Here is a 26,059-nt window from a genome sequence, read left to right as displayed (position 1 = left end):
GCATCTCCACGCCCGGATACCGGCCTCTCTTCCTTCACCGTCTTCCCAAGGTCCTCAGGGACGGATACCGCCTAGTTCTCTAATGCTTCCTGTCCTGCCGCAGACCCACTTCAGCCTGACAGCCTGTTCCCTTCCTTGTGGACGTGCAGGATGTGGCTAAGTCACGGAAACACCCGTAGCTTCCTGCCAGAGTCACAGCGCACATCACGCACGTGCTCTCTGTTTTCCACAGGTTTCCCCAAAGTTCCTGCCCTAATTTTTCTCAAGATATGTTATTCTCTGAAAACCATTCCGCAGCACGTGGCCACATTACGCTTCGTTCTGTTTCGCAACGTCGTTGTGGCATCACTGAGCAGGTTGGCTGACCGTATTGTTCTTAATGGCATCGCCAAATTCTAACAAGATACCCGTTCTTCTACAAGAAAAAAAAAAAAAACACAAATGCTAAAAATAAATACAAATATTGTAAAGCACACTCACAAAACTGAAAATCTGGATATACTTTTTTTTCAGAATTTAATTAGGAGGCGTGGTGGCACACAGCACTAAATTCTAGTACTTGAGATAATGAGGAACAAGGTTCATGAGTTTGAGGCCAGCCTGGGCTACATGGAGAGATGCTGTGGGAGCAGCCATTGAGGTGCCTTATTCAAACCAGTTTTCCTTCCGCAGGAAGTGCACGGCATCATCGAAACCACATTTGTACAGGCACTCCATTTTCTTCTTCCTCGGTGGGAACAGGGCGTGGTTGAGCCTCACCAGGTTGGCCAGAGACAACTAGGGTGGACAGAGAAAGGTGTTAGCTGCAGAAACTGACAGGAAGGCATACACATGCTGTTTCTATAAGGTTTCCTTACCCCGGATACAAAACCACTTCGCAGGAAAACAGGAGTCGAACTGGGAAGCTACTCCCCCGTTAGGCTACAAGAGGCCTTCTTAGTCCGCACACCCTGGGCACATTTGCCCACATACTTCTGTTGAAGTGGTCATCTTCTGCGTGGCAGGATTTTAAGAGCATCCCAATCTCTACGTGGCAGACACCAGTAGCAGTCTCTAGATGCACTAATCAAAACCATGCTCCTCAAAAGGACCAGGGATGTAGCTCAGCTGGTAGGGTCTGCCCAGGATGCATCAGGCTCTGGGTTTGGTTCAGATCAACATATAAACAGCATGCCTGTAATCTCAGCACCCCTTCCTGAGGTGGAGGCATGAGGTCAGTTTCGAAACTCTGAGGCTAGCCTGGGTATGTGAGGCACTGTCTCAAAAGAAACAAATGAACAAAGAAAACAAAAAACTCAAACTCACAAAAATTGCTTTGTGACATCACCAAATCGTTCCTGGGTATGATCATGCCCTGTGTTGAGAAGGATTTTATTAAGACTCCCAGTATTTTTGTTAACTGTTTATTTGAGGCCCTAAATTTCTCTCCAGCATTTTTCACATTTCTAGATAAATAATCTAATTTAAAATGCTATCATGTCTTATCAAGTTTGTTGATGTGAAAAATAAGTAAGAGAAAGAAGATTTTGAGAAAACTGACAGCCAGTGCAGCCGACGGGATGCTGATGGTCCACAGGAAGCAGGTCTGTACACATGACAGCTGTGGTAAAGTTTTAGACTTCTAGCATGCTTGGCTGCCTTTCATAGTACCAGGATGCTGATGGTCCACAGGAAGCAGGTCTGTACACACGACAGCTGTGGTAAGGTTTTAGACTTCTAGCATGCTTGGCTGCCTTTCGTAGTACCAGGAGGTGCTATGTAGACTGAGTGTGTGTGTGGGGGTAATCAAGTCTTTTTTAAAAAATAATTTTTTTATTCTTCAGAACTGTCATCAACAGCCTTACGTATCTGTGAACCCCAAGAATTTTAACAAGAGTTGGCATGGCAAGATATGCCCACGGGTGCCACAGTGGTACTAATGTTTTTGGAATAGCCAATCCCTTTCTGATTGGATGTCAGGTCATCTCCAGATGCCTGATACTGCATAGTCTGGGCAAGCACACAGGGATGAGGAGCTCACAGGACACAGGGGTGAACCTAGTACTGACAAATGGCCATAGTATCCAACTGCCCTCGAAATTCGTATCTCCCATAGATTAGTGCAAATCTCAGACCTCATCAGAAAAGTTTCTTTGTGCAGTGGCTGGTGTTAAACTCACAGGTGATCCCAGTGCAGAGAGTGTCCGTGGATTGCTAATCCACAAGGGGGACATCTATATCACCTTCCTGGGCTCAGGGACCTTCGAGAAAGATGGAGCACAGAGACTGGAAGATCCAGAGGTCAGAGAGGAACAGTGACATAGTGTGTTCTGGACACAATAGGACTGACCACCGTACTCATGAGCTCACAACAGTGTGGCTTCCTGCACAAGAATGGAGCTGAACAAGATCAAGTCCGTCCAGACTCTAGCAGGAAGGAGGTTCTTAAGCCCCCATTCCTGACTGAGGAGGTACAGGCGCTTGATGGCTCCTGGAGGACGGAGAGCCAGATTTCTTAAGAGTATGGCCCCTGGTAGGACGACCTTCCTCCAGTGGATGGCATCGCACAAATTGGACTCTGCAAGTGATTTTTGAAAAAAAAAACAAAAAACATGAATTTGGTAGGGGGTGGGGAAATTTGGTAGGGGGTGGGGAAATTTGGTAGGGGGTGGGGAAATTTGGTAGGGGGTTGGATCAGGGAGGAATTATGGGGTAAATATGATCAGAACATATAAAATTCTCAAATCATAAAGATATATTTTGAAAAAGAATTCTAGCAGGTTATTGAGAGGGAAAATATATACATAAAATTGTCAAGGAGATCCCAACATTCGAGAGGTATGTTGAATTCTTCAGGGACGTTTACGGGATTAGAACTTTTCAAATGTCACCCAACCCAACGACTCACCATTATATCCTGATTGGAGACATTAATGTAGAGGTCCAGCTGCCCTTTGTCTTGTGGGGAGATGTCCAGCCGTCCACTGAAAGGGGAGATGGTCACGGTGCGTCCCTCGGGCAGAACGGGGAGGCTGTTGGTGAGACCTCCATCCACCCATTTCTGTGGAAAGGAACCCCCAGAGACACAGCTGTCAACAGCACACCTCCCACACCCAATAAGGAAGGAGTGCAGCTTCTCCAACAAGCACTTTCCTTCCTTGCAATACATTCCATGGTTTGCTCTTCCTCTTCATTTAATATCTGAGGCCAATCCGATTGAAGATCTGTTTGGGAAGCAACTAAAGGTTCCTGCATATACAACTTAGCAGCATGAGAGCTCTGCACAGAAGATGAAAAGTTGCCCAGAGCTTAAAACCTAGGTTCCTTTTCAGAATTCGTACCAAAATCATATCAATCACCTGGCACATGGTTTCACCACAGCTAAGAAGTCATGTGCCATTAGTTGGGGCTTCTTAGGCAGTCCAAGAGAAAAGCCAGTCCACTCGGGACAGAGCACCGACCACGAGAGGGAGTCTCGTGTTTCTTAGGAGATTTGGAAACTGCCATTTTCAGCCCAAACTTAACAATACAACAGTCAGAAACATTTCTATTTGCAAAGTGGCTCCTGTGTACATGATGCAGGGGTAGTTTCCAAAGCAATAAAGAACAGCAGCAAGTGCCAGGGGAACAAACATTACTCAGAAGGGATCCAGCACTTTGAACATGCACACAGAAGAGGGATGGATGGAACAGGGAAGGGTAAGAAAAGGAAGCCGGTGTCAGGGTAGCACAGAGGAATGGTGGGATGTCCAAGGTGAGGATGATCCCTCGGTCCCTCCCTCTACAGAAGTGTGTACTGAAAAATGGAACCTGACAGAAACACAATGGTGCTATTCCTCATCTGTCCCTTCAGTGTATCCATAAACTTCCAAGCTTACAGAATCTTAGAAATGAAGCCCAAGTTTTGAAATACATAGCTATCCACTTCCAGAACTATCCTTCAGAGCCAGGCATCACGATGAAGGAAGCTGAGGCAGGAGGGTTGCAAATACCAGGCTAGCCCAGCCTACATAGACTGTCTCAAAACACAAAACCAACAAATGAATTAGCTTTCAGACACCTAATACTGATGGAGAATTCCTCACAGTGTCTTGGCATGGGAAGTTTGGCCTAATCCCCAGAACTCTTGTAAAAAGCTAGTGGTAGCTGAGCATCCCTGTGGCCCCAGTATTGCAGGGTGGAGACAGGCAAATTCTGGGAGCTTGCTGGCCAGTCAGTGTAGCTCAAAAGGTCACCTTTGGGCTCTGGGAGAGATCTTGTCTTGAGACCAAGAGGCAGAGAGCAACGGAGGAAGATTCCCAACATCCTTTGGTCTCCGGCTGCACACACCTACCCACATGCATGTACCACATGCAGGGAGAGACAACCGGATGTGTAAGATCCTAAGTATGTAAAGCTTTTCCAAAGAGTAACTGTCAATGTCAATCGCCCCTGGCTTAGTTAATACAATGAATCCATTTCCTCTCAGACTCTATTTCTTCTTACTTGCTTTGACGTCTGAGCTGCTGGTGATATGGCTGCTATTCTGTTATTCACAAGGGCCTTGTGCAGACAACTCTTCCAAGGGGAACAGTATTAGGTTAACAAAGAAAAATGGGTTTAGATATTCTCTCGAGAGAACTGAGTTTTGGTAGAACCCAAAGTATAAGTAAAACAGATTAAAATGAAATGGCCCCGGACGACTTGCCTATCAACTATTTTTAAAGATATACAGATTATAATAATTGCACATTAAGTGAAGCCATGCTAATATCATATGCTTGTATAGATCTGTGTATGGAACATACACATGTGCGCAAGAGATGCATTCATAGGTTGTATAGACATCATTGCCTAAAGAGAGGCTTTGCCAGAGGGAAGGCGGTGAACAGCTGATTCTGTCTGGGACCCCGCTTTATTCTGACTCATACTTGCTTTGGGTATACATACCCACTTGTGGAATTAGACGATGCCTGGAGCAAAGAAAGAAGATACTGTCCCAAATTATCTCTTTTCATATTCTGAGCAGAACCTGTCACCCATGATGTAGAAATTCACAGACGTTTCATCAAAGAAAATTAAAGATATGCCATAGAATCTTAAGTAAGAACTCACATGACTGGCTCAACTTAATGAAAAGAGGGTGATCAGCTCATTAAATTGAAAAGTGTTCTAATTTACTACGGGGTTAATGACTGCTGTTTCAGGGAATTGCAAACCCTTTCTCCAAATTCCGTTCGCTCTTGTTAGCGCACTCTGATGAGATAAACGACTGGGGAAAACATATAGCCTGATCAAAGGTCTTGATTAAATCGTCACCGATCTCCCCTCCCTTCCAAGCGGTGATGCCATCCCCCCCCCCCCCAGCAGACCTCAGCCAGGTGCCGCTCTCCTGGCAGGGGTTCTCGCACAGAGCACCCCCAAACTCCTGACGTGCTGATTGCGGCAGCGTTTCTGAAAACAGCAACTGCAGCAGCAAACATTCCTCCAGCTCCAAGTTAAAGGCGAAGGCATTTGATGCTGCCTCGTTCTACTGATAGCTGATGGTCTCGTACAGGACAGATGTCTGTGCACAGGTGCCCTGGCATTCTGCCTTGTACTCCTGCAGTGCACCCCCCCCACTTCTGGCCTGGTGGGCAGTGTCCTATATGCTGGAAGCTACTGTCAGGAGCGCCACCATTCCCAAACCATCCTTCTGCAAACAGCTGCTGGCCTTTTCCTGCCTCTCCGTTGGTTTTCAGTCACAGCACTATCCTCCTCCAGGGAAAGCGCCACACAAGGACATACAGATTCCAGGAACAAAAAAAGCCTCAAAACAAAAGAGCGCTGCCCCCAAAGTCAGCGCCAATGGCTACCGCTGATCGTGGTGCCGCACCACCTCCCACCTCTGACCACATTCTAAGCATGTTCCACGTGAGTCAGCTGCTGGGGACAGTCAGTAAACAGAAGATCTCTGCAGTGGTAAGCTCATGCCTAGCTGTGTGGCAGATAACTGCTCTGATGGTCACTAAGGTGACAAAACTGAAAATCCCTTCTAAAGGGCCAAGGGAGGCTGTTCACATGAATCAGGATATTCTCTCCTGTCCGGGTGGCTTAGTGTTTCCTGTATACTCTGATGGGTTATGTGGGCCAATCAAAAGCCTGCTTTATGGATTCAGACAAATCTTACTAGATAAACAGATCACTGAAAGAAGCACACAAACACCCCAGAGGTGTCCATCTCTACAGAAAGGGCCACTGATTCACTTGTCATGCACTATGTGAGCATCCAACATGTGCCCGGTTATGTGCTCCAAGTGACAGATGCCGGACGGAGGAGTTACTATGCTGAAGCTGTACACGGGTCCAAATCAAGCGTGAAGTTTAATGAGCACTGTCGCCCTGACTAGATTTCTTCACTCAGGAGTTCATTTCATAATGCCTAGGGTGTTTGGAATGCACACACACAAGCATGTCATTTGGAGATGATTACATCATGAGGGCTCTGATGGAATGGACTGATCTTGAGACGGATTCAAAATACATGACAAAAGGGGAGAGGCCGGGCCAAACTGGAGGAAGTAGGTCACTAGGGAGGGAGGGGCATGCCCTCGGGGCTCTAGCTAGGCCTGGCCCCTTCTTGCAGAATTCTGTTTTTCTCTGTTCTCTGCTCCTTGGCCACAGGCTCCCACCAACATGATATCCTGTCTTATAACAGGGCTGGAAACACACAGCCAAGTGGCCAGAGGCTGATCCCTCTATAACCTTGAGCCAAAACAAATCCTCTTCCGTTGTTTCCGAGAACAGGAACTAATATACCAAGTGAATAGAAAAATACTTTGCTGGAAGAAGGACTGTGGTGTCTGTATCCAAAGCGCTCTCTGAGATTGTATTCAACTTAATCTCTACAATAACCCTCTGAAATAGGAAGGTCAGGATAGAACAATGGTCTCCCTCACACACGTCTGCATTTCACTGTATTGCTTACTCACGGTAGAACGTGTGTGGAAAATTCCAGAAATGCACAATTCGTAAGTTTCACTTTTGCATGGCTTTGAGTAGCAGGAAGAAATCTTGTGCTGCTCTGACCCCTCTGGCCTCTGATGTAAATCGTCCATTTAATCCACGTATCTCTGTCTATGCTACCCGCCTGGCAGTCACTTCGTGGCCCTGATTCACAGATCATGCCTTAGGACATCTGTGTTTCTCTCAAGTAGCCCCCATTTTAAATAGTGGAGACAATGACTGTGGTGACCCCAGGAGGCCCCAGGGCCTGAAGCATGGGGGATGGGCAGAAGAACTCTGGTACTGAGGGTTCATACTGCAGGGCATGCCACAAGAACATAGTGCGTACGAGGTGAGGGTTAGCACAGTCTCTGCTTTTACATATGCATTGTGCGTCTTTAAACATATCCCCTCGGGTAAATACACCCACTGTATATTCAGTCCCCTCATTTTCCAAGAGGAAATTGAGGCTTGTGAGGTTCTTGCTCCAAGTCGGGTTGGTAAGCGATGGCCTGTCATCTGCTGCTCTGAATAACGATTTACCAGTACAAAGGTCTTGCCCTTGGTTGATTGATTGCTGACCCATGATTTCCCATGATGGAAGCCCAACTGAACACGTGTGTGTATGTGCAAAGCTGAAGAGGTATGTGTTTGTAAAGATAAGTACCAGAGTGCTGAAAGTATTTTCACTGGGTACTTTAGAGAAAATCTGATTGTAAAAAGAGATACACTTGGTATTTTGGCTTCAATTTCATATTGTTTTTCACACCCTGGAAAATAGAGCCATTCAGTGGGGGTAAGAAAATCAACAGTGTTTCCCAAGGGCAGGGAGAAGGGAACATGAAATGAACATGCATTTTGAAAAATCATGTTTATATTCACAAGTTTGTTTTCTTTGATTTCATGGTATAACTACAAATACCCATCCCCAGCAGAACCATAGGCATGAGTAACTCTTAAAACAGAGCTACAAGGAGGAGAGGGGATGAGAGGAAACATATGGGGGGGCGAGGGAGAGAGAGGCACAGAGAGACTGAAACAGACAGAGCCAGCTTGCAGGACATGGCCTTGGATCCCCATTTTTTGGTTTTAAAAATAGGAGAGGGGAAAAGAAATAGGTGAGAAACAAGTTTTTAGCCAAAAGGAGTGAAAGAAAAATAACATTTAAGAAGATGTTGACAGCCGTGTATCTGGCACTGCACAGGTATGCACAGGTATGCACACCCACATGCACAGACACTTAGATATAGGTACATGTAGATATATAGCTGTATCTATGAAATGTAGCAGGGTAGTCAGATAAGGAGATGCTTTAGTTAGTAAAGCATCTGCCATGTAAATGCACAGGGACCTGAGTAGAAAGCCAGGCATGACAATGCACATCTGTAACGGTAGCACTAGGGTTGGGGGCCCAGAGGCAGAGACAGGCAGATCCCCCGAAGCATCTGCCATGTAAATGCACAGGGACCTGAGTAGAAAGCCAGGCATGATAATGCACATCTGTAACGGTAGCACTAGGGTTGGGGGCACAGAGGCAGAGACAGGCAGATCCCCCAAGCTTCCTGGACAGTCAGTCTGTCCAAGTGCTGAGTGCGAGATGTAGTGAGAGACTCTGCCTCAATAGATAAGGTGGACAGGAACTGAGGAAGACATCGGATGTTGACCCGTGACCTCCATATGCTCACACGTGCACATAAACATATAGCACATACATACAACAAAGCACATATACATATAGCACATACATACAACGAAGCACATATACATATAGCACATACATACAACAAAGCACATATACATATAGCACATACATACAACGAAGCACACAGAAGTTGAGAAAAGGTGCTGTACCAAAATAAATAATGTTCCTGTTACATTGCTGAGCTTTTGAAATTCTCAAAGTTGACCAAAAGAGGACTACAGAAATCAAGAGTTACTTGGCAGTTAACCTATAAATCTACATCACATTATTCTCTAGAAGAGGAGCATGCTGTCTGAAGAAGTAATGAGTGCAAAATACCTAGAATGCCCTGCGGAGGAAGAGTTACCGTTTCAGAGTAGATACACGCTGATGCCCAGATTTCTGCCTATGGGACCGCAGCTGGCCATTAGGCCAGTGAGCACTGTTCACTAGGCCGCTGACTGAGCTCCATTTTCATGACAAACATCTACGTGGAAAAGGAAGGACTACAGTAAAAATTTCGTTGAAATGCGTATCAGCATAGAGCATTCCACAGTTCAGTGGAGAGAAAACAGACAACGTGCCTTCCACATACGGCTTTGCAGTATTACAAAAGCAAACTCTTGACCTGTGACTCCGAAGGAGGGTTTGCTCTGGTCTGAGTGCGGCGCTTCCCCAGACCCGCTGCTCGGGCAGACGGGAACTCGTTTGCCTCCACTAATGCTCCCTTTGCAAGGGTGTTTGTGACAAACCACCCATGAATCTCTTATGCTGACTCAAAATCAAAGAGCAGGATCTGTGAACACAGAGCTGGGGATGTAGCTCAGTGGCACAGGGCTTGACTGGCACCATCAGCAAGGCCCTGGGTTCAATCTTCCCTGGTATAACACAGTAAAAGAATCTGGCTCAACAGTGTGAGCGTCCCCGTGGATCACTCCACCTCTAGAAAGGCTTCGCACTCACCAAGGAATACCCACAACTGAAGGGGCCGCAGAGCTGGCGCCGAGCTTTACAGCACTGGCTGCTCTTCCAGAGGACGAGGGTTCAGTTCCCAGCAGCCACATGGTGCCTTACTCTCTTCGGTAACTCCAGCACTACACTATCTGATCCCTCTTCTGGCCTCTGTGGGCATGGCGCAACACGTATGTACTTAACTTACGTGTATGCATAAACATACACACGATAATTGATTCGCTACTTGAAAGGGAGCGTAGCTTGAATGTCTTTCTGTTCATTCACCTATCCAGTCACTCATGAATATCTACTAAGAGTCAAAAGGTCATTGGAGGATGAAGCCACAGAAAGCCACAGAAACTTAAGACCTCATGCCATGCATTCATTCATTCACTCATTGGCACATGTGCAATGAACCCCAAGGCTCTGCACATGCTACGTGTTCAACCATCTCCTCCCAGGGTCATATCCCTTTTAGCCACCACTACAGTTCTAAAAAGATGTTTAACAGTGTTCTGCACTGTGGCTTAAGGGACTCTTAACTCCTAGCACCATGAGATGGATGTTCCAAAGTGGCCAATAAAAGATGACTAGGTAGGAAGGTTACAGCATGATTTCCATGTTAATAACGCCGAGTATGAATATCACATGTGGAAGCAAGTATGTATTTAATAAAAGTCAGGAGAGAAGAGTCTGGACGTGGGGATCCGGAGCTGCTGACAATGCCTAGGTACAAACAGAAGCATGGCTGCTTCTTTTCCGTCTTTCCCACCTCCCCCTCCTATCTTCAGAGAAACAACCAAAGCCAGAGACAAAATGCAAAGCCAAGCTTGTAGAAACTCTAGAAGATGGGAGTGCTATAATCTAGAAGATGGGCGGCACTTTCAGTATGACCAAGCATTTTCTATAATTTAGATCACATAAAGATCTTGCACCCACAGTAAAACATGCATTTATAGCAGTTTCACATTCCCTGAAGACAGGAAGGTCTAGAAGAGACATTGGCAGATCCTGTTACATGGTGGGAGGTGAATAAGTGCAGAGAAGACCAGGAACCAGCCAGGAACTCCACTTTGAAGCTGAGGTCTCTGGCATGAACGGCTTGGGGTCTATCTGGTGCTCGGTCAACCACTACGTGTGGGGGCCGCTTAACTGAAGACCCCATTGAAAAATAAAGGCACATTAGATGCTTTCAGAAGACAAAAAGACTCTGTCCCGATAGAGATTATGGGATGCTTTCTATGCATCTTTTGCTGGATAGCTTTAGTGTCAACTTGACACACCTGGGTTGAGGGAGCTTCAGTTGGGTAATTGCCTTCATTGGACTGGCCTGTGGCCATGTCCACGGGACACCCTGTTGATTGTTGAGTGATGCGGGAGGGCCCAGCCCACTGTGGTGGTGCCACCCCTGGGCAGGTGGGCCTGTGTTGTATAAGAAAGCAGACTGAGCAGGGGCCAGGGGAGCAAGCCAGTCAGCAGCGTTCCTCCGTGGCCTGTGCTCCAGCTCCTGCCTCCCGGTTCCTGTCCTGAGTTCCTACCTTGGGCTCCCGGATGAACTGTGACCCGGGAGATGTAAGCTGAATAAACCCTTTCCTCCCCAAGGTGGTAGGTCAGAGTGTTTTGTCACAGCAATGGAGAGACAAACCAGGACACATCCCAAGTGACAGAGAGAATACTGACTTGGGATGTTGCCCCAAGTCAAGGGAAGCGGGGGCAGCACTTTCCCCCATCACAGCAATGGAGAGACAAACCAGGACACATCCCAAGTGACAGAGAGAATATTGACTTGGGATGTTGCCCCAAGTCAAGGGAAGCGGGGGCAGCACTTTACCCCACGCACCACCAGGCCCATCCGTTTGTGTGTGTTTACGCCTGCAGTATTCATTCAGGGCTGAGGCATGACTCAGTGGGAGTGTGCTAGCTTAGCATGCACCACCTTGGTTCCAAACCTCCCGGCACGTGCAAAGTCCAGAAAAGCCAAACAAAGACAACCTCTGGAGAGCTTATCACACAATGGAAAGCTTCACCACAAACCTTAGGTTCTTTGCAGAGGTCCTCTCAATCACCCCAACCTTCCGATGCACATTGAAAAAAATACAGGAATAAAGGCTAGCTTTGGTTTTTGAAAACTTGCTAACAAGTTGAGGGAGAGCGAGAGGTGGAGCAAAGGTCACAGTAAGGGGAAGCAGTGTCCCCCGAGCCCAGGGAGCTCACTGACTAATGTCTGCTCATTTCCGTCTTCTCACAGGTCAATCTGAGGTGATAATCCCCACGGGCCCGATACCACATTCTGATGCATGTGACACAAGTGAAGGTTCATGTGTTTTTCTAGGAGCCAGAACACAGAGAATAGACTGGTGAATCGTCACCCACAGCACTAAATGCCTGAGGATCCAAGTCCTTCCACCTCACCGTGAGGACAGCTCCAGGGTGTGACTTTTGACCTCGGATTTCAGAATGGTGCCTGAAGGTCATTCACCACATGGAGCTTAAGGGAAAGAAGAAAGAACAAGAACAGGAAAGCCGTACAGTCTCCCTTCCTGAAAGACCAGGAGGATTTCAGTTTTTATTTTATTTGTTTGGGCAAAAATAAAAGGGATGGTCACACTTACCTACGGGGTAAGCTGAGAATGACAACATTTTAGATTCACGATGACAGGCCCAGGAGAAACTGACGTGCTGTTATTAAGGAACCTGCATAGTGGCAGAGGAATTGGAGCCTCTCCCATTCTCCTGCCTCACAGTGCCATTCTTAGTGTCTCCAAGAACCACCACGTTTCCCTTACAATGCTCTCAGTTCTGAACCTTGGGTCTCCTCCAGCCTTCATTCCACGCCATCCTCCATGCCACGCCATCTTCCCTCCCCCAGTTGCTATTTAAATGCTGCACCCACATCACAGCCTCTCCCTTAATTCCTGGATCCCTTCCTCTTAGTTCGCAGCTGATACCTCGCTTTGGTGACTGCCGGTCTCTGATCCTGTTATGCTTCAGACACACTTGTGGTTCATGCGTTGGCACCTGGATCCCCCGGGTGCATGGGAGCAGGTGGCACCTTTACGAGGTGGCCTGTAGCGTGAGGATGTTAAATAACTGGGGCACTGCAGTTGGAAGGGGTTAAGGTAGTTCCCATGGGACCTCAGTTCCTTGAAAAGTCTTAGAACAGTAAGGGTGAGCCCTGCAGGTTCTCTAGCTTGAGTCACACCATGACACCTCTCCCTTTCACCCATGGTTCCACAAGGCCATCTACCATGTTCAGGCACACGGAGGGGGCCCTCCCTACAGGCTAAACAGTTAGGACCTCCCTATCTTAATCTCTTTCTCTCCAACAATACAAGCTATATAAAACCTGTTTATTTACTACAAAACCAGCCATAGTAATTTGTCATAGCAACAGAAAACAGGGCAATGGATTCTTTTACAGCAACATAGAGTCTCATGACGCCTTAGGAACTCTTTTTTTGTTGTTGTTGTTTCAAACCATTATGCCACTTGGTCATGACTAGAGTATATAACAAAGAAATATCTTTAACTAAAAATCATTTTAGATTTCAGGTCATTACAGAAATAGAAATAATATAAAGTAGATTCAATAGCAACATTCACACGGTTCAAAATTGGCATCTGATCACTGCTGGGTGAGGGAGAGTTGGTCTTCTTTAAGGCAGTGATGCTAGATAGGTTGCCCAGGCTCCTGGGCACATCGAGGGACATCTGGGGACACACACTTGACTTAACAGGCCTTAATACATATGACAGAATGTATGACATCTGGTGGAGGAGGGGGCTAAGGAGGAGTGCAGACAGGGGAGGGGCACCTAAATATGATCCAGAAGAATTATATGAAATGCACAAGAATTCAATGAAAAATTTAAAAACAAACCAAAAAATGTGCATGCCGAAGTGAATGCTCCCTTTTACTCAAGTGACGCGAGGGCTAACGACCCCGATGTGGTGAAAGTGTGGTATAGCACAGCTAAATGTTTAAATGGTGAACTAGGACACACGTCCCTGGAGAAGGATACGCATGCGTGCGTACTGAAAATGGGAGCAGAAGTAGGAAACGTGATGGAAGTTTTAGGTCCTGTAAGATATTTCCAGTATTTCGAGTCCTTAAAAAGAAACGAATGGATATATCATTTCTCCTCGATCATAAAGAAGGTTTCACACAAGTTACATGCAAGTAAAATGACTGTCACTAACATAATACTGCTTGCATTTGGCCAGGAAACAGCCTGAAATCACTTTCAGCCCTCCCTCATTCACCGTGTGCGTGTGGCCTTCAGCTACTTAAGGTATCTGTCCTCTGCCTTCTTTCTATCCCCTGCCCTGGGGAAGACTGGTTTGGGCCAAGGATCATGTAGAAGGACCAGGCGCAATTCACACCACCAGGGAAAGCACACAAAAGAAAGTCTTGAAGCCTGACAAGGTCGGAGCACAGATGCTTCTTCAGTCCTACTGACCAAAGGCTTTACAGGCACCAGTTCCTTCTCTGTAACCACAGCAGATGAAGAGCGAGCACCGCCCTGGGTCCTCCAAGTGAGGAAATGCCGGGATGAGTCAAGGAGTGGCACGTAAGCACTTTGCATGTACTCCTCATGAATACATGAACACGTACCATGTAAACAGGACACAGACAGACTTTATTCATTTATAAATGTGCAGGCAATCTCTGCTGTGTCGTAAATACTGTGTTTGATTATAAAATAAGTTTCTCTCCTATGTGAAAGACATTATAAAATTATAAAGTGTCTTTCTATGGTATAGAAATAGATATTGTGTTTGATTATAAAACCCCTATTTCTGGTATGTGCCGAATAGATAACATGCTTATAAAATACACATCTCTAGTAAATGCTAATTGCCTACATGCCAAATTGGTAGCATATTTGATTATAATTGTGGTAAATAGATGCTCTATGCAATTTCAAACCTATATATCTTCTATGCAGCAAACAGATAGGATAACAAAATTCTTATCTGGGCTATGGACTAAGAAGACATGCATAAAGCAAACTCCGAGACACATGGTAAATAGAAAATATATTTAACCATACGATATTTGTCTCGTATATATTTTATACCATATAACATATTGTATTTGTAAGATGCAGATCTCTGCTATGTGTTAATTGGATTTCTTTTTTATTATGACACTATGTTAAGTCTATACTTGTTTGATTATAAAATGCATATCCATGCTATAAACTAAAGGGGTATAGCGTGTTTGATTACGAGTGTGTGATACATACATATTGAGTTTGGCTGTAAGATATGCATTTGTGGTGCATGTTAAATAGACGCCATCTTTCCCGTGTGTTAGATATTGGATTATAAAATGCCTACTTCTGCGATGTGCTAAATAAATATCTCCATTTCATGATAAAATATGTATTTCTGACATATGCTAAATAGACAATGTGGATGACTATCTAACCCTTACCTTTAGTCTGTGTTAACTAGATACTGTATTTGATCATAAGTGTGTTAAGTAGATACTGTATTTGATTAACAGAAGATGCACATTTCTGCTGTTCATTAAATAGATATTTTATGATTAAATGTCTATCTCTGGGATGTGTTGAATACTCTGATTCAAACATAAATCTAAGCCATATGTTAAACAGCGTATTTGACTACATAGCGTGTATCAATACTATGTGCTAAATAGTATATTTTATCATAAATATCTTAAATACTATATTATAAAATAAATAAATCTCTGCCATGTATTAAATACATACGTAGAAATATTGAATTCTGAAATATATTTTCTGGTACGTGTTAAACAAATACTGTATTTGATGATCAAACCTATCTCTGGCATATGCTAAACAGATAATGTGTCGACACAATACTGAACTCTGGAATGTGCTAAGCAGATAACACCCTTGGTAGTTAAATGCACATCTCCTATATGTGATAGCAGACAATGTAATTAAATGCACATATCTCCTATATTTGAGATTCTTCATTTGATTATGGAATATATACGTCTCTGGTTTATGTTGAGATGGGCATTTTTGCTATTCACTAGGGATACTATGATTATGAAGTATGTACTGTGGGTGTGACAAGTAGAGGTGACACTCGATTATAAACACACAGGCTGAGCCTGTGACCTGGGGACAGGGAGAAAGTGGGGCAGGATGAGGAGCAATCCCAGACAGCAGTGTGGCTGCAGAGGGAGCTGGTTAGAATCGCTAGGCAGCACGTGCCCTGGCTGTAGAGACACCTCCATGCAGAATGTCCCTAAGAGAACTGACACCCTGTCAGAGTGACAGCCCCAAAGAACTGAACGCTGCTCAGGTAAGATGCGCCTGGGCTCAGGAATACACGTATCTAGGTAAAGAGCCACAGAGAGAAGGCATTGTTACCAGCAGAGGGGCTGCAGCATTGATGGAAAGAAGCAGTCCAGCACTGTGTGTGAGGGAGGGACAGCTGTACACAGCCCTGAAGCCTTTCCATCAGGAAGGCAGAATTCTCTCACTGACATTTATAGTAGTAGTTGTGAAGAATGAGTTATGAAAAAAATCTTTCACTGCTTTTAAACAATAAGTGTTTGGGGGCAGGAGAAATGGCTCAGCAGCTAAGAGCACTGTCTATTCTTGCAGAAGACCCAGGTTCAAATCCCAGCACCCACAAGGTTGCTGACAACCACGCATAACTCCAGTTTCAGGGGCTCCAATGCCCTCTTCTGCCCTCTGTGGGCACTGTACAAGGGTTCATTTACACAGATGCAGGCAAAGCACTTATCTGCACAAAATAAAACTAAACAAACCCCTGAAAAATGTTTCAAGGGGCTGGAGACCTGGCTCAGCAGTCAAGAGCACTGGCTGTTCTTGCAGAAGACCCAGGTTTGAGTCCCAGCATCAACCTGGCAGCTTACACTCATCTGTGACTCCAGTTCCAGGGGATCCAATACCCTCTTCTGGACTCTGCAGGCATTTCATGTATGTGGTGCACTCACATACATGCAGGCAAACTAATTGTGTACATAAAAATAAATGAATAAAAATATAATGCACTAAAAATGTTTCAAATAAAACAAGGAAGCTGGAGAGACGACTCAGTATGTAAAGTGTGTAAGCACGAGGACCTGGGTTCAAATCCTCAGGACTCAAGGGAAAAAGTCACGTGTGTTACCCTGGCAGGAGGCACTAGAGATAGCTTGATTCCCCAGGAAGCACTGGCCATCCGCTGTGGCTGGAATGGTGAACTCCAAGTTCAGTGACAGAGCCTGTCCCCAAAGTAAAGGCAGAGAGCACATGAGGAGGACGTCCCAATAGCAACCTATGCAATCCAAACATGCTTGCACAGGTGAATGCACTGGCACACACATGCATACGTATGTACAACACATAGTACCAACAATGACGATAAAATAAAATGAAACGTTAACATAATTACCATTATTAGTGGTGAAAACACCAACCCAGTCAATTATTTCCATTGACAAGATTTTGATAAGATACCAGAGTCCGTGTTCTTATTTTTTAATTTGAAACAGAAAGAAGTCTATTTATATATATGCTATCTGTAAACTGATGTGGCCCATCACAGATGGAACTGCTTCTTCCAAGGAAACGGATTATTCCTCAGCTGTAGCACATCACATTACCTGTCCTTTGTACTCCACCGGCTTCAGGCCTGCGTACCCGGGGATGAAGCTGCTGGCCAAGAGAACCTGGGGACGAAAACACAGGAAGAACTCGTCACCACCGGCCTTGACATGCACATAACAAATCTCTCATGTCATTTTGTATCAACAGCTCCTCCCTCAAGGACTGAATTACATATATTTCAGCTACACAATTGTCCATACTTGAATCATTAAGAGAGAACTTTTCTAATATCTGAAAAGACCCTAAAAAGGCTATGCACAGAGAAGTCTATGCTCGCAGAATCAATCAACTTCAGATAACTGAAAATGAGCACTGTAATTGTAGACAACCAATTAAATTTCAGGTCTAAATTCCTGGGTGTACACAGGTTGCTGTGACAAATAAATTATTCATAATGTTCTATCATGTACAGCACGAAAAGAGTCATCTTAAAGTCGCACGCTCATTTCCCAGAGGAACACACCCCTCTGGTTGTTACAAGTGACACTGGCCCAGAGCTGAGGGGTGCCGACAGGAGGATGCTGGAGAGGCAGCAACGCCTTCTGCGCTCTCCCCAACATTGTCAGGAGGCATAACTGGACCGTGGACAGGACTGGGACCGTTGCACTTCACCTTCCAGTTCAAATGTCGACAAGGATTGTCACTTAGGATGTTTCTATTCCGACAGAAGACGCTGAGCCCCGGTGGCTATTCTGAAATGTAAATGTCCCATTTTACAGCACAGCTTCCACGTCTCTAACGGGCTTTATATTTGAAACCACGCTGCCTTAGACTGTGAGAACTGAAGCTATAATCTTTCAGCTGATAAGCATAAGACGCTGGGGCTGTTTACTGTCAGAGATTTCATGAAGTTTCTTCTTAGATCACACTATTCAGAAATGGATTGTGGCCCAAACTCTGATTTACAAATCACATGCTTAGAATCATCTCAATCTCAAAAGGCATTTTCCTCAAAGAAATAATATCATAGGTATGATTTCTTTTAGGTCAGCCCTCAAATGCTTATTTATTCTGAACTGATACTCGATGACATACCTAGGCAGCCTGATAGATCTAGGAAAACCCTTTCTGAACTGCACCCTGACACAGTAGGAACTCATCCCTACCTTGGTTATGTTGGACCGCTGTGAATAAAGATGTAGCATGGGATTTCTCATGGGGTGGGTCTTCCCCAAACTTGACTTGCCTCCTGACTCCTAACACCCAAAACAAATGGAAAGATTGTGGTGTGTGTGTGTGTGTGTGTGTGTGTGTGTGTGTGTGTGGTGTGGTCAACCGTGGGTGCTGTTCCTCAGGACTCTGTCCACCATTACTTTTGAGACAGGGTCTGTCCCTGGCTGGTAACTTGCACATTATGCTAGGTTGGCTGACCAGCAAGCTGCAGGGATGCTGTTGTTTCTGGCACAGGATTACAAAGGAGCTGCCATTCCCTGCTTTCCCTGAGGGTCATGGTAATCAAACTTTGTTCCTGGTGCTTATGCAGCTCAGCCCTTACTGACAGCATCTGCCCAGTCTCAGAAAAGATCTTAAAAGAAAATGTTTTATTTTATGTGTACGAGTGTGTTGCCCGCACGTGTGCAAATACACCGATGTTGGGCAGTGCCCGCAGAGGTCAGAAGAGGGCACTGGATCCCCTGGAACTGGAGTTACAGCCGCCGTGTGGGTGCTGGGAATTGAACCTGGGTCCTCGGAAAGAGCAGTCATGCTCTTGACTGCTGAGCCATCTCTCCAGCCCGTGGGAAAAGATCTGAGGCCTCTGACCTTCATAGAGCTGATTCCCAAAACACATGTCTGCTGGCATGTCTCTTTCATCTGTGGTGGGAATAAAGATTTCCCCAAACTTTCCCTTATTCTCCAAGCCACATACAAGATTGTTTTCTCTCTCTCTCTCTTTTTTTTTTTTTTTTTTTTTTTTTTTGAGAAATGGTATCTGTATGTAGCCCAGGCTTGTGTCAAATATATGAACCTCCTGCCATAGTCCCCTCTCCCGGAAAGTGTTGGATTCCAGACCTGCACCACTGCCCTCCGCTCTCACACGAGCTGAGCCTGTCAAAGCCACACAGACAGGCCTCTACCAGGGAACTCACCAGACTGGAAGCCTCAGTGTGAGACATGGCAGGATACTGTGACAGGAGAGAAAAGGGTGACGTCAACCACGCCCACTGGAGGGAGCAGGAGTGAGGACCGCCTGAGTTGCTGTTTGAAGAGTCTTTAACACACCCCCTGAGGCATAAGCTCCTTCCCTTCCAACCTTGGGTGGTGCTCCTCAGGACACCATCTTTGTTTTCTGAGACGGGGCTGTCACTGGGCTGGAACTCCGACATTTGGGAGGTTGGCTGGCAGTAAGCCTCAAGGACCTCTTCTGCCCGCCTCCCTAGCACTGGAATTCCCGATGGAGCCACCACCACCACATCCAGCTTTTTCCTAGGCTTATGGGCACCAAACTCTGGTCAGTAACTACAGGAAGCAAGGATGTAGCCCAGGCTGGACACCAGACCTTTGTTTTGATTCTGTTTCAGAATTTGTGTGCATGTGGGTGTGAGTTTGTGTAGCGGTCAGAGGACAATCTCGGGTGTCAGTAATTACCGTCCACCTTGTCTGAAACAGCTTCTCTTGTTCACCATTCCTGCGGCAGGCTGCATCCTGCCTTCGCCGGCCATGTGACTGTACGAGAGCCAGGGTGGCAGGCGCATGCTGCTACGCAGCGCTGCCTGGGCTCTGAGGCTCCGAGCTCACATCCTCCAGCTTGCGAAGCAAGTGTTTTCCACGTTGAGCCATCTCCCCGGCTTTATTTTTTCAGGGAAAGTTTGTTTAAGGGTAATTGCATGCAACCTTACTGAAAACTGGCTACCCCTTAAAAAAAAGCAACCACAGAGCTTAGGTAAGTTTTGCTAGCACAGATGACTATTTAATGAAGTTATCTGGGAAACGCAGCGTTGCTCTATAATAATAACCCTAGCAATTGTGGATGGTGCAAGTATCATGAAATTGTAATATACTGAAGTGATTACAGGTCCTTAAAACCTTTAGGTCTTTAATGGACCAAAGGTTTATTTCGTTATTCTAAAAAAAATATTTGTGCCCTGAAAAATCACTCCCTTTCAACCAGGATTACTCTGCCTTTGCCCTATCAAAGCATAATGTGAAGGTCACAACTTAATGCCTAGAGCTGTTTTGTGGTATTTGGGCAGGAAAAAAAGAGGCTATCCAATTCCTTTCCTATAGATGCTAACAGTAAGAATCTCCCAAATGATATAGAAAGTGCAGTGAACTGGAAAATACCTGTCACTCCTCCAAATCAATGCATTTGTTCTTGTCATAGCTCTCTCTCTCTCTCTTTCTCTGTCTCCCTCCCTCCCATTTCTCACTACACACACACACACACACACAAACACACACACACACACGCACACACACACACACGTGTGCACACACGAACTGCTGATTTGTATACCAAAGCAAACTTGGCAGGAAAATTAGCTTCAGACAGTTAAGAGGTAAGTAGCTTTTGTGATTTGTAGTCTTCTTAGCTCCCATTTGATTGCAGGCAAATAGGATTTTCTACGGGAGGAGGAAAAGGTGGAAATTCTCAGAGTACTTAATAAGATATTCTGCCCAAACACACGCTTTTATCAAATCTGACTCAGTATTTCTGGTGAATTGACTTCACCCACAAATCTCAGTTTATGTGGAGCACTGGCTTTCAACTGGGGAAGCAACGCCTTTCCCCACAGGGACCTCTAGGCTGCGGCCCAGGTCTAGGAAGTGGCAGCGTCTTGTCATGGACTTGGACACAGGCCTGGGATGATGCTAAACAGGCCTGGCAATAAAGAATGATCTCGGGGCTAGGGCTCAGCTGTACCTGTCCAGCATGCACAAAGCCCTGGGTTCCAGCGCCTGCACCATGTGAAATCAGGTGGTAGCGCAGAGTGGTGAGCTCAGCACTTGGGGGATGGAACCCAGGGGATCAGCACTTCAAGGTGATCATCTACTACACAGCAAGTGTGAGGCCAGAACTATGTAAGACTCCACCTCTTAAAAACAGCTCGCTATGCTGGTGAGGTGCTGTCATCCCAGCACTGCGACTGGGGAGTAGAAGCCAGATGATCCCCAGGGCTTGTTTAGTCCACAAAGTGGGGAGCACGTGGGAGAGGCGCCTCGTGGCTACCTCTGGTCTTCACGCACATGCACAGGAAAGCAGAAGGGCAGTTTGGAGGTGGGAGGACAACAGGCAAGTGGGGACAGAGGGCAATGGGGGAGGGCAGTGGGGAAGGGGGTGAAGGGGAAGGGCAAGGTAAAATGACATGCGTTAGGGCCATGCGAGAATGAGACTATCACTTTCTGTGCTGACTTCAAAATTAACAGTAAGGAGAAGACTTGAACAGCCCTCAGGGAGACCAAAGGAAAACTTGAATACCCGTCAGCTTTCAAACACTGAGGCTGTTTTTTTTTTTTTTTTTTTAACTATGTCAAAGTGCTTGAAGCCATCCAAGCCTCAGCTGTGCTTACGCAGGTATCAAACGGTAACCTTCGCTGCTTCTGTGAGCCTAAGTCCCATGAAAGACCCTGGGGACAGACTTCACACCCAGCAGCTCACTACTTTACCCTCCAAGTCCTTACCTTAGCTTATGGCATTCCGGAATCTACAGCCACCAGTACCCTAAAACCTACCCTGTGAAAGGCGCATTGGACCCTTGGACCTGTCTTGCTGCCATGTGACTAAAACCCCCTTGCAAATCTGCTCACAGTGAGGTGGACAAATGGGACCGGGCAGTGAGGGCTCCGAATGTGAAGAGTGCTGGCACGATGGTGGGGAATGGGGATGAAGACAGAAGAACTGGCTTCTCCTCCACCATCACTTGTTACAGACGTGGCAGCATTACCCAGGCAGGAAGTCATTCCTTTCATTTTCCTTTATTCCTACTCAATACCCAACTGTAAAAATCAAAGTTAGTGACTTCCTGCGGCAGCCGCATAGAACATTGCTGAACGTGGATTCAATGCACGTTCTGACTGGCTCTTTTCATTTCTCATTTTAAAGAAAGGGGATGTTTAGAAATTATGTGGCCTTGCTTCCTTAGAGAATAAATTCTCAACAAGTTTCATTTATGCCTAAAGTTTACAGTACAGTGTAATGAGAAGCTGCTGTTTATACAGAACCTGCTGCTGACTTTGAAATTCAAAGACAGATTCAAATTTATCTTCCTCCAGCCTTTCCAAGATAATGGCTAATCTGAAATTCAGTCCTTAGTTCACCATCCAAGTGTGAGAAGACCTTGCTGTGAAAGCATTCCCACTGTGGGCAAGAACATTCAGGATGTGGCAACCACTGAGACACGCACACCTTTACAAGTCCCAACTGCCCTGGGGAATCTGCACGGAAGAGGTCCTGCTTGACAAAACAAAATGTCATAACCCATGATTAGGGCTGGAGATGTAGCTCAGCGGAAAAGCACTTGACCAGCATGCCACAAGATCCTGTTCTCCATCCTCAGTACCACATCCCCCCTCAGATCTGCTATTAATTAGAAAACAAACGATCCTCCTCCCCAAGCACGTGGCATCAGCCTTGAACACAAAGAAATCCACGAGGTGAACCAATTCCAGTTAAGGAAACAACACCGCAATGTGGCCCAAGGTAAAGGGATCGTTCCTCTCATTTGCAAAGGACCTTCTTTTAAACCAAGATTGTACCCCCGTGGCTATGCATCTCTGAAGGCCGACATCACAATGTGCTTGTGGTTTCTAGCTGCCTGTCTGCGTGAGAAGGAAAATGGTCCAGAATAAAATCTGAACCTTGAAAGGGATGATCCGAAATGCAAAATGGACACACTGCGAGGATTCCCCAGGGCACCACGCTAAGCGAAGGGGTGGGAAGGGCAAGGAATGGGCGGCAGGAGCCCCAAGCCCATCACATCTGCTGTAAGGATGTGAGGGGATGAAGCACTTTCGCAGAGAAGGTCATATTTTATTGGACCTTTATGAGAATGAGAGGCAGGTGGCAGTGCAGACTTCATCCTACAGATGGAGAAGCTGAGGCACGGAGATGTTGAGATGGCCAAGCAGCTCCTAGTCCATGAACCAGGATCGGGCCCTTCCCATCATGCTTCTCCCATCTCTAAATGATCGTCTACATTTACAGAAACTGAGCTCACGGTGGTCACGACGTGTTTTCGAGCACTGAGCCCCAGGCAGAAAGAGTACATGGATGTGAGTGCTTATATCGTCTGAGGTTGCTGGGAATAAAGCTGAAGTATTTGCAGAGTCAGGGCTGCTGTCCGTCCCCCTGAACGGCACAAAGGATCACTTCTCCACAGTCCTGTCAAACTGGTTTGGAGGCAGACTCAGTAAGCACAGAAAGCACACTACACGGTGCACAGAGGGTATGCGGCTGCAGACCTGTGGTTGCACCAGCACATCATGTGACGGCTCAAGCAGTAAGAGCACAAGACCACCCAAAACTGCTTGAGGCCCATGTGGTAGACTGAGGCGCTGAGTCCTTTGCTTCATTATCATGACACCTCCATATGGTGGACCTTGCAAAATGGCTGACTTCCAGCATGAGCCTGTGAAAGAAAGTACCCAGAACTCCTGCACCTTGGACTGAACTTCCTGCAAGGCTGACCAACTGCTTAGCACTCTGGGAACAGTGGAGAGTCTGCAATGTCACAGATCCAGAGCCTATTCACAGATTATTCGGGAAATCTTTAACCTCATAAATAGCCAACCGCTGCCCACCTCTGTTTCTGAATTAACATCCTTGTGACTAATAAAATGTATTAACAGACCACCTGGTCTCACTAATCAAAAAGCTAAGGCTGTCATCGGATAGCGTCTGAGACCTGTAGTAGAAACCCTCCTGCTCTGCCATGACCTGCCCACTGGATGTATCCACCAATGTATTTGAAAAGTGTCTTGCTTTATGATGTTTTTTTTTTTCTGTTACTATAAAAACCTCATGCAACTGTTACCATTTTGGAACATGGAATTTGGGGTTACCTAAATCTGTTCCCGGGCCATGGTCACTCATATTTGGCTCCAGAATAAACCATCTCTTATCCCCTTTGAGGTGAGAGTCGAGGTTTTGCGTCGACAAGCTGAAACCACGCCACACAAGCAGACCCCGTGTGGGGGTAGAGATGGCCCCGAGGCGGAGGTGCTTGTTGCTCTTGCACAGTATATGAGCTGAATTCCTAGCAGCCACATTGGGCAGCTCACAACTGTCTGTAACTCTAGGTCCAAGGGATTCAACACCTCTGGGCTTTGCAGATACCTACATGCATGTCTGCATACAAACATGCAAGCACACACGTACACACATAAAGTAAAAATCTTAAAAAAAGAAGATCCTAGATGAGGTCAGAAAAGGGGAACGAATACACACTTCAGCCAGAGCCCCAGCAGCAACTGCCCCTTCCTCCTGCAAATGTCTCATCTTTCCTTCCACCTGCCTCAGACACATATTTTAGATGCCACACCCAACAAAAAAACCTTCCTGGAAAACCAAGAGCCAATTCTGAACTTTGCCTCCTTTGCCCCGCCTCAACTCCTGGGCAAATATCCACACTATTAGGCTTTTCCGTAGGAGGGCTTTTCAAGGTTCCCGGAAAGGGAGAAACCTGCACTCAGTGGCTTTGGGAATTTACATTTGCTCTGTGCTAAAAGCTCCTCTCAAGAAACCTGCACTCAGTGGCTTTGGGAATTTACAGTTGCTCTGTGCTAAAAGCTCCTCTCAAGTCCTTGCTTTAGGTCACTGCTGACTTCTTCTTGTGATGGTGACTAGAGCCTGGAAACACATCGTGCTCACTGCATCTCCGAGGCTCCCTCACCTTGCACATGGACATGCACACATGGTCGTGGGCACACTGTGGCCATGTGCCTTGCTCAGTGCATCTCCAAGGCCTCCCCAGGGTCAGCACTGACACTCACCCGTGGCCGCATGTGTGTTGTCCTGACTTGGCTTTTCTCCTAATAGGGGTAAGGGGAATGCTTGGCATAAGTATACTCTGGACCAGTGCATACCCACAGGCCACATGTTTGTCGTCCCTTGGCTTATGAACTGGGAAAAACTGAGTCAAAGCCCAGACTTGAGATTCAGAATACTACAGAATCCACAAATCAAAGAAATCTGTGGGCCATCAGATTACCTGCTTCTCAGAGCTTCTCAGAAAACAAGCACAAGTCCTGCCACTACAAACTGTGTGACTAAATGTGAGCTTAATGTATAGCGATTTAAGTCTGCATCTCTACACAAGGCCAATTTAAAAATAAAGGCTGTCCTTCAGTGAAGAGATACAAGATGCGGTGCCTAAACGTGCAGTCTCAGTAGTCATGAGTTTTCTGAGGTGTGACAGAGTTGGCTCAGGCACTTGCTCGTGCAGAATGAGTAACGGGCTATACCATAAAACAGATGAGTGAGTGTGAGTCCCACAGACGAGCTCCAGTCTCTTTCTTAAAAAGAAAACAATAACAAGCAAAGGAAAGAGGATTTACCTGAAGAACATCATGAAACGCCGTCCTCTGGCCTCCACATACACAGGCACACACATGTAAGAGCACGCTTCCATGCAGGTACACAGACACAGACACACACACAAAGAAAGTACTGACCTAGACATGACCCAGGAGAACGGAAACAACTAAAATCGGTGCAGTGTTTAAAAACACCGCTTGCAATGCAGCATAAAGGTGTATGCTGTCTGATCCGCAGGTTTGTCATTAGATTTTCAGGTGCCCAGGCACTCTGTCACCAACACCCAGCAGCAGTCCGTGGGCGGGTGATGAAGAGCCAGGTGTCTTTAAGAAATGCAAGTATCAATGGTATGTAACAGAATAAAGGAACTCCTGATTAAAAAAAAAA

General features: G+C 46.0%; 1 protein-coding gene across 4 annotated transcripts in view; it reads right to left on the bottom strand.

The window, feature by feature from the left end:
- Positions 1–499: 499 nt before the first annotated feature.
- Pnpla4 (patatin like phospholipase domain containing 4) overlaps positions 500–26,059 on the bottom strand; it is a 39,369-nt gene continuing 13,809 nt past the window's right edge. For all 4 annotated transcript variants that reach the window (XM_029565186.1, XM_029565185.1, XM_008836719.3 and 1 more), the window contains exons 5-7: positions 17,196–17,261; positions 2,888–3,040; positions 500–777 (exon numbers count right to left, since the gene is read on the bottom strand). In XM_029565186.1, the coding sequence (XP_029421046.1) occupies positions 646–777; positions 2,888–3,040; positions 17,196–17,261 (351 nt within the window). In that variant the 3' untranslated portion in view covers positions 500–645. The remainder of the gene's footprint in view (positions 778–2,887; positions 3,041–17,195; positions 17,262–26,059) is intronic.

Source organism: Nannospalax galili, unplaced genomic scaffold, assembly GCF_000622305.1.
Source record: "Nannospalax galili isolate Female #2095 unplaced genomic scaffold, S.galili_v1.0 scaffold458, whole genome shotgun sequence".
NCBI classification, from domain to species: domain Eukaryota; kingdom Metazoa; phylum Chordata; class Mammalia; order Rodentia; family Spalacidae; genus Nannospalax; species Nannospalax galili.
The sequence above is the reverse complement of the archived record's forward strand: the minus strand, read 5'-3'. Positions and strand labels throughout refer to the sequence as shown.